Consider the following 13974-nt stretch of genomic DNA (forward strand, 5'->3'; position numbering starts at 1 on the left):
ATCACTTCTGGTTACCAGGACTTTCAGGCGTATACTGGTTGGCCTGGGGACCAGGCTCCTAAGTTTGGGGGAGTGGAGCTGCTGAGGTTGATGGAGTTGATGATGGTGGAGCAGCTCTTGGAGATGATGATGACCAGACCCCATAGATGGACGCAGATGGAGCCTGCCTTAGTTTACCTTTGTCTATTGCAATTTATTCTTCTGTCTTTTATTTTCAGTATTTAACTATTTTTATATATAGTCTTTTTGATGATTACTTTGTTGGTTCTTTTGTGAATAGTCTGCCTTAGCATGGTTTTTAATCTTGTTGATACTTGTTCTGCTTGTGATCGATTCTGGATTATAGTTTACTTGATGTTTATGGTGTGTGTACCTTAGACATTTTCAAGTCACATTAGATCTTTAGTTCATGACTAGTTGCATACGGGTTTCAATGTTGATCATAGAACTGAGCTGAGTTTGATAATTTGTGGATGCATAGCCGGGTGAGGTTTGAGCCTAAAACACTTATGAGTGAACTACGCTTAGGTTGCATGATAGACTTTGCTTGAGTTTCCCTGGTAGTTTGCTTATGTTGTGCACTTATATGATCAAGGCATTTACATTTCCATATTTTGTTAATCATCTAAGCCAAAAAGCCATATCCACTTTCCACTTGACCCATACCTTCCTAAGCCTAAACACCACACCTTCCACTTGTCCCAAACCATGGAAAATTAACCATAACCTTTGCCTTGGTTAAGAGAGCAAACTGATGACATCAAATAAGTTTGGGGGAGTTGAAGAATGGGGAATTTTGGGAAGAAGAAAGTATGTGGTCAGCCATTACAAAAAAAAAAAAAAAAAAAAAAAGAAGAGAAAAACAAAGCAAAACAAAAACAAAAATATTAAGATGCAAAAATATAAATATGCATCTCATAAAGGCTAATGGCTTGGATCAGGTAAAGGGCATGTGCCAAATTGTTGTAATGGGGTATGGAGAGGGACATCATTGTAAAATCTTATTTGCTCTCTTAAGCTATAGCACCTTCAATCCTTGAAAAACCATAAAACTGCTACCGCTTGACCCTGCTTGACCCAGATTGCCCTAATAAAGACCTTGTGATAAGTGTCTGCATTTGTTTTACCACTGGTTTCATTTGGAAACGAAGAGCAAAGTTGAATTATGTGGCGTGAGTAGTAGACTAGAGAGAAACACTCACCCTGATACACTAGTGTGCATAGAGAGAAACATTTTCCTAGTGAGGATGCATACACAGATAGTCATTACTCTTCTCAGCTCTTTGATCTCTTTTGAAACCTTTGTTTGCACCTTGTCATGTTCTATTGCAATAATTATGATTGGAAATTCATCTGAGGTTCATGCTTGCGAAAAGAAGATACAAGTGAACTAGGATGTAGAAATTGACTCACTTGCATTGCTTGTTATCTGCTAGATTAATTACCTTTTGCTTGAGGACAAGCAAGGTTCTAAGTTTGGGGGAGTTGTTAAGTCTCAATTTTACCTCTTTTTGATGAGACTTATTGAACAAATTCCACTCATCCTTTGAACCATTGCAATATAATTGTTCTCTTTTTGGTTCATTTTGTATGCAGATATAACTAACCCAAATTCATCTAACAATACCTTAATCCACCTCATTTTTTGTACAGGTATTGAGCTAGAGATTTGAGGATTGAAGATCTTTTGGATTGGAAACATAAGGAGCCAAGGAGCAGAGCAGAGTGTCTGCGCCGGGCGTAAGATGACGCTGCGCCTGGCTTGAGAAGAACAGAGCAGTGGACTTTTGGAAGTTGTACATGCGCCGGGCGCGAGACTTCACCACGCCGGGCGTGATCGAGGCAGAGAGTACCTCAATACTCTCTGGAACGAATTGCGCCGGGCTTAATAGAGAATTGCGCCGGGCTCGCTCTAAGGCAGAGAATGCTTGAAAGTCTCTGGAAGACACTGCGCCAGGCGTAAAAAGTAATTGCACCGGGCTTATAACGAGGCAGAAAGTGCTCAGAAGACTATGCGCCGGGCGCGACAACTTATGCGCCGGGCGCAGAACCCTAATCTGACCTCCTAGGCTCGTATTTGAAGCCATTTTCGAGGGTTTCTCCCTCATTCACACATTGGGCGCGTTTTGGGAGCTGTGGAAGGGATTCCCGGAGCTTGGAGCCGTTCGTGTGTGGGTCTTTCCTTCGGTTCTTCATTTCTCCCTTCATCTCTATTTTGTATTTACCCTCTTTGTTGAGTGGTTTCACCCATTTTTGTGGGGTTAGATGTAACCAACGAATTCTATTGTAATCCTTACGGTTTTTATGATATATATACATGTTGTTTCATTCATTGTTGTTTATGTTTCTATTCTTAATGCTTGCTTTGGATTTAATCTCATTGCATGATATAGGTTCCATTGGGTATTGGAAAATAACCCTTGAAACTAGCTCTGAAACAAATGCCTAGTGGGAAATGTATCTAGGAATGGAGCTTAGCCCATTAGTAGTCTTAAACCCTAGCCCGTAATGCGGATGTAGATATTGGGTACTCAAGGGATTGATATTCAATATCCACATCTAGGCTCTTGCTCTAAGGGATTAGGTTTGAGTAAACTATTGGGTTGACTAAGCAATGAATTTAACAAGAGATTAAGGATTCATTAGTTTGACGTTTGGTGAAATCTGACCCCACAATCTCACAAAACCATAAAATCATTTCTACCCTTTCCACTCACAAACCAATATTTATTTACAGCTTTCATTCCAATAGTCTTAACCTTGAATTCACATGACAAATTATAAATTGGAATTATTCTTTAGTCACGAATAGTCAATAAATGCTTATTTTACCTTCTAATCCCTGTGGATACGATATTTTTACTACTTGAACGGCCGGTATACTTGCCGTGTTTGAGACCGTTGATAGAATTAAACAAATTTACAAATATTAACAAAAGTGTTTCAACGGAATTCTCAACAAGTTTTTGGCGCCGTTGCCGGGGATTAGAATGGCGATTTAGTATTTGTAGCTATTTGTGACTTATTCTTTGTTTTTATTGTTATTTTTATTTGTGTGTTGGTAATGAATTGTTGAAGCTAACCTGTGCGCTCTAGTCCTCTACTTTCTCTTGTATGCAAGGAACTGTGAACTAGATTGACCAATTCTTCTGAGCAGTTGCTGAGCAATCCTCAGATTGAGCACAAAGCAAGGAGGAACAAGAGCAACAGGAGGAGAAGGAAAGTAGAGCACTTCAAGTTGGCCACCGTCAGGCTCGGGACAGTAAACAAGCGCTTCCTGGGAGGCAACCCAGAGATCTGAACTGTGTTTTAGATTTTTGTTGCATGTTGTTCTGTGTTATAAGTGTTGTTTTGTATTATGTGTTGTGTTTTGTGTTATATGTTTTGTGGTATATGTTGTTTGTGTTATGTGTTAGTTGTTAGAATCATGTTTGAATGGGTAAATATAGGGTACATTTTGTTTGGAATGTGAGGAATGAGGCAATTCTGTGTCTAGGTGGAAATAAGGCCTGATCCTAATTTAAAACCTGGGCAAATTGACCTTTTAAAGTGACTACGCGCCGGGCGTGACTCTTTTGCGCCCGGCCTAATACTCAATTTTTGGTCTCTGGAACCACCACGCCGGGCGCGTTTAACGCACGCCCGGCGCGATATCAGATTTTGAAACCTCGTTGATTTTTACTGATATTAAGCCCGGCGCATCTGTGTTAAGCCCGGCGCACCACATTCCTGATAGCCCATATTTATCTGTTTTCAATCATGTTTCTTTATGTTCTGTTGTATGTTGTATGTTTGTGTGCTTTATGTTGCATTGTTATAGTTCATTTCCGTGTGCATGCATGTTGTGCTTAATTTTGGTCTAAGGATATTCTCCATTTTTGCTATATTTGCTTGGTCATCACTGTGTATAATTTTTGTGCTCACCATGTTCTTTCATGAGTACACTCTGCAATCACTTCTGGTTACCAGGACTTTCAGGCGTATACTGGTTGGCCTGGGGACCAGGCTCCTAAGTTTGGGGGAGTGGAGCTGCTGAGGTTGATGGAGTTGATGATGGTGGAGCAGCTCTTGGAGATGATGATGACCAGACCCCATAGATGGACGCAGATGGAGCCTGCCTTAGTTTACCTTTGTCTATTGCAATTTATTCTTCTGTCTTTTATTTTCAGTATTTAACTATTTTTATATATAGTCTTTTTGATGATTACTTTGTTGGTTCTTTTGTGAATAGTCTGCCTTAGCATGGTTTTTAATCTTGTTGATACTTGTTCTGCTTGTGATCGATTCTGGATTATAGTTTACTTGATGTTTATGGTGTGTGTACCTTAGACATTTTCAAGTCACATTAGATCTTTAGTTCATGACTAGTTGCATACGGGTTTCAATGTTGATCATAGAACTGAGCTGAGTTTGATAATTTGTGGATGCATAGCCGGGTGAGGTTTGAGCCTAAAACACTTATGAGTGAACTACGCTTAGGTTGCATGATAGACTTTGCTTGAGTTTCCCTGGTAGTTTGCTTATGTTGTGCACTTATATGATCAAGGCATTTACATTTCCATATTTTGTTAATCATCTAAGCCAAAAAGCCATATCCACTTTCCACTTGACCCATACCTTCCTAAGCCTAAACACCACACCTTCCACTTGTCCCAAACCATGGAAAATTAACCATAACCTTTGCCTTGGTTAAGAGAGCAAACTGATGACATCAAATAAGTTTGGGGGAGTTGAAGAATGGGGAATTTTGGGAAGAAGAAAGTATGTGGTCAGCCATTACAAAAAAAAAAAAAAAAAAAAAAAGAAGAGAAAAACAAAGCAAAACAAAAACAAAAATATTAAGATGCAAAAATATAAATATGCATCTCATAAAGGCTAATGGCTTGGATCAGGTAAAGGGCATGTGCCAAATTGTTGTAATGGGGTATGGAGAGGGACATCATTGTAAAATCTTATTTGCTCTCTTAAGCTATAGCACCTTCAATCCTTGAAAAACCATAAAACTGCTACCGCTTGACCCTGCTTGACCCAGATTGCCCTAATAAAGACCTTGTGATAAGTGTCTGCATTTGTTTTACCACTGGTTTCATTTGGAAACGAAGAGCAAAGTTGAATTATGTGGCGTGAGTAGTAGACTAGAGAGAAACACTCACCCTGATACACTAGTGTGCATAGAGAGAAACATTTTCCTAGTGAGGATGCATACACAGATAGTCATTACTCTTCTCAGCTCTTTGATCTCTTTTGAAACCTTTGTTTGCACCTTGTCATGTTCTATTGCAATAATTATGATTGGAAATTCATCTGAGGTTCATGCTTGCGAAAAGAAGATACAAGTGAACTAGGATGTAGAAATTGACTCACTTGCATTGCTTGTTATCTGCTAGATTAATTACCTTTTGCTTGAGGACAAGCAAGGTTCTAAGTTTGGGGGAGTTGTTAAGTCTCAATTTTACCTCTTTTTGATGAGACTTATTGAACAAATTCCACTCATCCTTTGAACCATTGCAATATAATTGTTCTCTTTTTGGTTCATTTTGTATGCAAATATAACTAACCCAAATTCATCTAACAATACCTTAATCCACCTCATTTTTTGTACAGGTATTGAGCTAGAGATTTGAGGATTGAAGATCTTTTGGATTGGAAACATAAGGAGCCAAGGAGCAGAGCAGAGTGTCTGCGCCGGGCGTAAGATGACGCTGCGCCGGGCTTGAGAAGAACAGAGCAGTGGACTTTTGGAAGTTGTACATGCGCCGGGCGCGAGACTCCACCACGCCGGGCGTGATCGAGGCAGAGAGTACCTCAATACTCTCTGGAACGAATTGCGCCGGGCTTAATAGAGAATTGCGCCGGGCTCGCTCTAAGGCAGAGAATGCTTGAAAGTCTCTGGAAGACACTGCGCCGGGCGTAAAAAGTAATTGCGCCGGGCTTATAACGAGGCAGAAAGTGCTCAGAAGACTATGCGCCGGGCGCGACAACTTATGCGCCGGGCGCAGAACCCTAATCTGACCTCCCAGGCTCGTATTTGAAGCCATTTTCGAGGGTTTCTCCCTCATTCACACATTGGGCGCGTTTTGGGAGCTGTGGAAGGGATTCCCGGAGCTTGGAGCCGTTCGTGTGTGGGTCTTTCCTTCGGTTCTTCATTTCTCCCTTCATCTCTATTTTGTATTTACCCTCTTTGTTGAGTGGTTTCACCCATTTTTGTGGGGTTAGATGTAACCAACGAATTCTATTGTAATCCTTACGGTTTTTATGATATATATACATGTTGTTTCATTCATTGTTGTTTATGTTTCTATTCTTAATGCTTGCTTTGGATTTAATCTCATTGCATGATATAGGTTCCATTGGGTATTGGAAAATAACCCTTGAAACTAGCTCTGAAACAAATGCCTAGTGGGAAATGTATCTAGGAATGGAGCTTAGCCCATTAGTAGTCTTAAACCCTAGCCCGTAATGCGGATGTAGATATTGGGTACTCAAGGGATTGATATTCAATATCCACATCTAGGCTCTTGCTCTAAGGGATTAGGTTTGAGTAAACTATTGGGTTGACTAAGCAATGAATTTAACAAGAGATTAAGGATTCATTAGTTTGACGTTTGGTGAAATCTGACCCCACAATCTCACAAAACCATAAAATCATTTCTACCCTTTCCACTCACAAACCAATATTTATTTACAGCTTTCATTCCAATAGTTTTAACCTTGAATTCACATGACAAATTATAAATTGGAATTATTCTTTAGTCACGAATAGTCAATAAATGCTTATTTTACCTTCTAATCCCTGTGGATACGATATTTTTACTACTTGAACGGCCGGTATACTTGCCGTGTTTGAGACCGTTGATAGAATTAAACAAATTTACAAATATTAACAAAAGTGTTTCAACGGAATTCTCAACAGAGACTACCCGCACCGGGCGTGATCGAGACAGGGAGTGCTTGAAACTCTCTAGAAGACATCGCGCCGGGCGTAAAAGGAAATTGCACTGGGCTTACACTGAGGCAGAAAGTGCTCAAAAGACCCTGCGTCGGGCGCGAAGACTTACGCATCGGGCGCGAAACCCTAATCTGATCTCCCCAAGCTCGTATTTGAAGCCATTTTCGAGGGAGAAACCCTCATTCACACAGGGGCGAGTTTTAGGAGTTGTGGAAGGGATTCCCGGAGCTTGGAACCGTTCGTGTGTGGGTCTTTCCTTCGGTTTCTTCATTTCTCTCTTCATCTCTATTTTGTATTTACCCTCATTTTGAGTGGTTCTACCCATTTTTTGTGGGGTTAGATGTAACCAACGTACTCTATTGTAATCCTTACGTTTTTAATGATATATACATGTTGTTTCATTCATTGTTATGTATGTTTCTATTCTTAATGCTTGCTTTGGATTGAATCTCCTTGCATGATATAGGTTCCATTGGGTATTGGAAAATAACTTTTGAAACTAGCTCTGAAACAAATGCCTAGTGGGAAATGTATCTAGGAATGGAGCTTGGCCCATTAGTAATCTTAAACCCTAGTCCGTAATGCGGGTGTAGATATTGGATACTCAAGGAATTGATATTCAATATCCGTACCTAGGCTCTTGCTCTAAGGGATTAGGTTTGAGTAAACTATTGGGTTGACTAAGCAATGGATTTAACAAGAGATTAAGGATTCATTAGTCTAACGTTCGGTGAAATCTGACCCCACAATCTCACAAAAACCATAATACCATTTCTACCCTTTTCCACTCACAACAAATATTTTATAGCTTTTATTCCAATAGTCATAAATTTTGATTCAACTTGCATGACAAACTATGAATTTGGAATTATTCTTTAGTCACGAATAGTCAATAAATGCTTATGTTACCTTCTAATCCCTGTGGATACGATAATTTTACTACTTGAACGGCCGGTATACTTGCCGTGTTTGAGACCGTTGACAAAACAAAAGTAATTTAAAGTGATAACAAAAGTGGTTTTAACGGAAATCTCAACAGATGGTTGGTTGCTTAATCAATTGAAGTGCATGCAAAGAATCCGAGACACACACCACATCCTTATAGTGCAATTCCCAAGCCAAGTTCAGTCCTTGGAGTATGGCAGTTAATTCAACATGAAGGGTGTTAGAGTGGCCAATGTTCCCATAGAACCCTCTAACCCAACAACCACGAGAATCACGAATGAGTCCACCAAATCCAGCTGGCCTAAGATTTCCCCAACAGTTGCCATCAACATGTAGTGTGACTTGGTTTCTAGTTGCCTGAATACTGGTAACCCATCTACTCGTAGGAGCAGTAGCGTGATTGGTTTGTAACCTAGAAGCCCCCAAACACTTTACATACCCCTTCCCACAACCGGGAAATTCTATTAATGATCATCATCGGGGAAACTCTATCATTCTGAAATATTGTTTCATTTCTCGTTTTCCAGATTTCCCAAAGGGCAATGGGAACAAGACCCCCTGAACATAGAATATGGCGACGTACCCATTCCAGAATTGTAGCATCAATGCAACTTGGGTTAGCCAAGCTAGTAGAAAGCAACCTCTAAACTCTACTGACCTCACTACACCTCCAGAATATATGAGTCATGTACTCTGTATCAGCCCCACACCGTGGGCAAGTAGCATTAGAACTAATATGTCATCTTCTTAAGAAAGCACGGGTAGTAAGAGCTTGATGCCCCACCTGCCACAAGAAGAATTTTACATTCTCCGGGAGATCCAACTTCCAAATCCAGGCCCATGATTCTCCACTGCTAGAGGTATAACGCTTTAGCAGCCAATTATAACCAGATTTCGCATAGTAAGAACCTGATATATTCCCCCTCCAAACTACTAGATCAAGGGTAGCAGGGTGCATCACCACTCTCATCTACATAATCCTATTTCAGACAAGTTGCAAGATGATTGTGGTAAGCTGGTCCAAATTCCAACCATCATCAATAACAAGATTCTTCACCGACAAATCCATATCATACAAATGAACATATGGGACCTCCAACGAGAGCTGGGAGCCATCTAGCCAAGGGTCGAACCAAAAACTGCAGTTACCATTACCAAGTTGAAGGCGAAATCCATCATTGATATTAGCATAAACGTTCCTCAATGAGGTGACTAAATAAGAACCTCGCCTCTCCAACATATTTTGTAGGTTCTCTCCTCCATATTTAGCTTTGAAAAATTGCACCCACAACTTATTTGGGCGATGAAGGATGTCCTAGATAAGCTTTCCAAGGAGGGCAATGTTTTGCCAACGAGCCACACGCACACCAAGACCCCCATCTTTCCTCTTCTTGATAACCATATCCCACTTCACTAGGTTGATCTTTCTGTCCATATTACCACTCCAAATGAATTGACGACCCAACAAGTCCAATTTATCGCACACCTGCTGAGGAATCCACTGCATTTGCATGGTGTAAGTTGGAATTGAAGTAACAACAGAATTCACTAAAGTGACCATTCCCACCCTATTTAAGAGCTTCCCTTTCCAGGCTGCAAGCTGACGCTGGACTTTCTCCACCAAGGGCCTAAACAACTAATTCGAAACTCTACCATGGACCATGTCATAACCCAAATATTTGCCCAGGTTCCTCGTGAATTGAATATGGGTAATATTAGATATCTTGTTCCTTCTTCTAGGAGTGACACCTTTAGAGGCAAAGACCTTAGATTTCACAAGACTAACCTTCAATCCTAAATCAGCACAAAACTGGTGTAGTACTTCTGTCACTGCTCGCACATGTGAAGCTTTTGCTTTAGTGAAAAGAAGAACATCATCTGCAAAGAACAAGTGGGATAACTTCGGGCCCACCCAACCAACCTGGATAGGTTGCCAAGAGCCATTCTCCATTGCTTCCCTGATCATATATCCTAATTTTTCCATGCACAAAACAAACAGATAAGGGGATAGAGGGTCTCCTTGCCAGAGTCCCCTCTTAGGCAGGAATTGCTCGGAACACTTTCCGTTCCACAAAAGACAGAGAGATGACGAGGTAATACCATGCAAGATGAGAGATATTATTTTGTCTAGGAAGCCAAAGTCACACAAAACCTTATGTAGAAATCTCCAATCCATTCTATCATAGGCTTTCTCTACAAGTACATAATTCCGCAACATTTTTAATAGATTATTAGTGTACAAAAGACATTCTATGATATATTTTAAAATAATTAAAAATAAAATAAAATAAATTAATTTAGATCGAACAATAATAGATGGTAATTAATCAGAGGATTTGAATGATTTTCGAATAGTTATAAAAGGTAAAATAAAATAAAATAAAAAATTATAAAAATAGAATTGTTTAAAATTTATGTACACTAAAAGAGGATATAGCATTTATTATTAGTATAAATAAAATAAATAATAAATAAATAAAAGTAAAAGTAGAAAGCAAATAAATATTAATTATTTGAAATCTATATGCTATGAAAATATGTAGAGGATTTTCCTTCAACGGGATAGAAATCAATTTCTTTGCAGAATTGTCCAGTTTTATCAAAGTGATCGATCACAATATAACTTAATTGCAATATGGTTATTTTTAAAATAAAAAGAACAAAAAACAAAAAATATAATTTAAAAAAAAATCTTTATCTCTAAAACTGTGATTTTTTTTTAATTAATAAAAAATTGCAATATTATATATATATATATAACAATAATTTCTATTTTTCTCTTGAATTTTGAACTTAAAATAATAAATATTTTTTGCATTGTGATGATAATTTTTAATATATAAATGATGAAATATAAACTAAAACTTAAAAATAATAATAACTTAATGTGATATAATTATTGTTTCGGTATGAAAGACCATTTCTAGAAAATCTTAATTACGGACTAAAACTTAAAACATTTAAAGAGTATAAATTTTCAGTAAAACTTAAGATTCTCATTGTTCATAAAGACATAGCAATTAATATATAAAACTTTCATTTTAAAATAAAGACAATGATCTTTAAATATTTTAAGTTTTGAACTATAAATAAAATTTTCTAACAACGGTCTTTCATCCGAAAACAGTTACTAATAACCTATTAATCATATGGTAAATGATTCAATTTATTAGGTTGACTTATGGTTGGAGAATCCCTTGGTTCATATGAAAAAAAAATGTGACATATGTCAAAATTTTCTACGAAGGAGAAACAGATAAAATCATCTCACTTGTTTAATTCATAATATACACGTTATATCATGTATAACGTATATATCATGATAAAATAATTGAGCACTACCACAACCCAGTCAAACTGACTAAGAAATATGCTATATTAGGCATCGTGTAACATTGATTAAATGTGGGTGGAAGAAGAACGATTGTTGAAACTTGCTGCTACTAATAACCTGTGTTAGATACCGTTTATAAGAACTTCTTGGAATTTTTTTTATTAAAAATAAAAATTATTTTTCAGTAAAAAATTTCTTAATATTTTTTCTAAATTTAAATTCAAACACATTTTCTAAATGAAATGAGTTGATTGCTTTTATATTTACTCTAAATTGTTCTTTATAAATATATTTGAAAATCATTCTACAAAGTGCATCATTATACAACTACAAAAATTGAAATCTACTCAAACCGGCATTAGTGAAAGTAGAGAGAGCAAGTATTCATTCATAATTTATAATGAAGTAATTAATGTTCTCTGACCAACATCAAAACAACGTTTATAGATCAACATCTCTTCTTCTATGGTGTGCATTTTTATCATCTCCACGTATCTTTATGCTTATGCATGCACCCTTGCTTCCATGTCATGTTTATCAAACATATATATATATATATAGTATATCAATTTTACAAGGAGTGGCAAAAGAGAATATGAATAACAAGGTGACTGAGAAGCATCGTCCTTCAATGAAGCGTGGCAGTTTGAACATTGTATCCATCAATGTCCCTTTCTTCCGTCAATTTGAACATCTCCACCCGATAAACCCCTTATCCCATAAACTCTGAACTTGACTTAACCAATCATCCAAGTGGACAAAAAGAGTATAAATTATAGCATGTTTGTTTTATTTTAGTTTCGTGATTTTAGACTTCAACTTAGTAATTAACCATTGCTCACCCTTAACATTAGTTGATTACATTTATAATCCACATCATTTTGCGAATTTAGTTTTTCATATTTTTAAAATGTAAAAATTATATTAATATTACAAAATTATGACTAATAATATTATATAAGTGATGTGGTAGTAAAAGAATAAAAAGAGGGAAAGAAAATGAGAGTAAAACAAAGATGAGAGATAGAAGAATTTTGCATCTTGTCATGCGTATTTTCAGTTCATTGAGTCATAGATTAATTTTGTTTGTAGTATTGTGGTTGTATTAGTTTAAATTTTTTTTACCCATTACAAAGATTGAATAGAGATTCCCAATTAAATAGATTGTTCTTATGATAAATATGTGTAACAAACATATAAGAATTCATGAATGAATTTGCATAAAACCTATGAGACTTCATGAGCAGACCTTCCATAAAAAGAATGAGAAAAGATAGAGTTAGAAGAAAAACTCTTTTATCAAATGAATTTGAATTAATTGAATTACAAAGTTATTTGCCTCTTTATATTGAGAGTCAAATTAAAACTGAAAATATATATTGTTAACAAACTATATCTATAGTTAAAGCAAACTATATCTAAGATCCCCCCTCAAGCTGGGAGTAGATGTTGGACATTCCCAGCTTGGAATACAAGAATTGAAAAGCTCCAGGAGAAAGAGGTTTGGTATATATGTCAGCAAGTTGATTTGCTGAAGAAATTGGGAGAAGTTTGATAAGTCCCTGCAAAGCTTTCTCCCTTACAATGTGGCAATCAATCTCAATGTGCTTGGTGCGCTCATGGAACACTGAATTTGCAGCTATATGAAGAGCAGATCTGTTATCACAGTATAAAGTGGATGGTTGAATGAATGAAACACGAAAATCTTGTAAGAGGTAAGTGAGCCATTGTAGTTCACAAACGACACTAACCATGGCCTGATATTTTGCCTCATAAGAACTTCTAGATACTGTGGCCATTATTCCCACAATAGGTGCATACTTTACCATTGCCACTTTAATGGTTCGAACCTCCTCTACCAAAAACACCTCTGCCACCAATTCTTCCTCCTCTAAAGGATGAAATATTTTGGGGATATCCATTCTTCTTGTAACAGTTTTCAACTCTATGATTCCCTTTTCCACAATACGTACAAGAATTGAATGACTTAAAAGATGTGGCAGCATTAATCACACTCACCTGTCCAAGTGAATCATTTGTATTCAACTGCCTCTCTTTCTGAACAGTGTAAGAGAAAACTTTGGCAATTGAAGGCAATGGTTTCATCATCAATATATTCGATTTCACTGTATTATATTGATCATTGAGGCCTCTAAGAAATTGCATGATGCAATCTTGTTTCTTTCTTTCAATAACACTTGTTAAAACATCACATTTGCACTTAGATTTACATACACATACCGGATCTGGTCTATAGCTCTCTAACTCATCCCATATAACACGTAATTGTGTAAAGTAGTCAGAAATCGATTTGTCACCTTGTTTAATTGAAGTTGCATCCTGCTGTAATTATGATATCCTTAATAAATCCCCTTGTGAGAATCTTGATTTAAGATCTTTCCAAATATAATGTGCATTGTCCATCCACAAGATACTTCGTCTGATTGAAGGCGAAAAAGAGTGCACGATCCAAGAAATCACCATATTATTGCGCTTCCGGGCTGCATAAAGAGTATCACTTTGTGCTGGTCGTTGTATCGATCCATCAACGAACTCAACTTTATTTTTCGCACTCAACGCAGTAATCATCGATCTATTCTAAGAATTATAATTAGTTGAATTAAGCACCGGTGAGACCAGGGCTGAGGCTGGATTCTCACTTGTATGAAGATAATATGGGCTATGAACATTGAGCGATTGGTCTTTCACAACCACGTCACTCATGATGAAAAAAAAAAAGACGAGA

The 13974-nt window shown here is 37.3% G+C and overlaps 1 protein-coding gene across 1 annotated transcript; it reads right to left on the reverse strand.

Moving 5' to 3' along the window:
- Positions 1–7981: 7981 nt before the first annotated feature.
- Positions 7982–8864, reverse strand: LOC145957542 (uncharacterized). The gene is made up of 2 exons (XM_083073817.1): positions 8654–8864; positions 7982–8355 (listed from the first exon to the last, which is right to left on the reverse strand). The coding sequence occupies exons 1-2, from the start codon at positions 8862–8864 to the stop codon at positions 7982–7984; spliced, it is 585 nt and encodes a 194-aa protein (XP_082929943.1).
- Positions 8865–13974: the final 5110 nt, after the last annotated feature.

The sequence above is a fragment of the Cajanus cajan genome, chromosome 4, assembly GCF_000230855.2.
Source record: "Cajanus cajan strain Asha chromosome 4, NIPB_CcT2T_4, whole genome shotgun sequence".
NCBI lineage: Eukaryota > Viridiplantae > Streptophyta > Magnoliopsida > Fabales > Fabaceae > Cajanus > Cajanus cajan.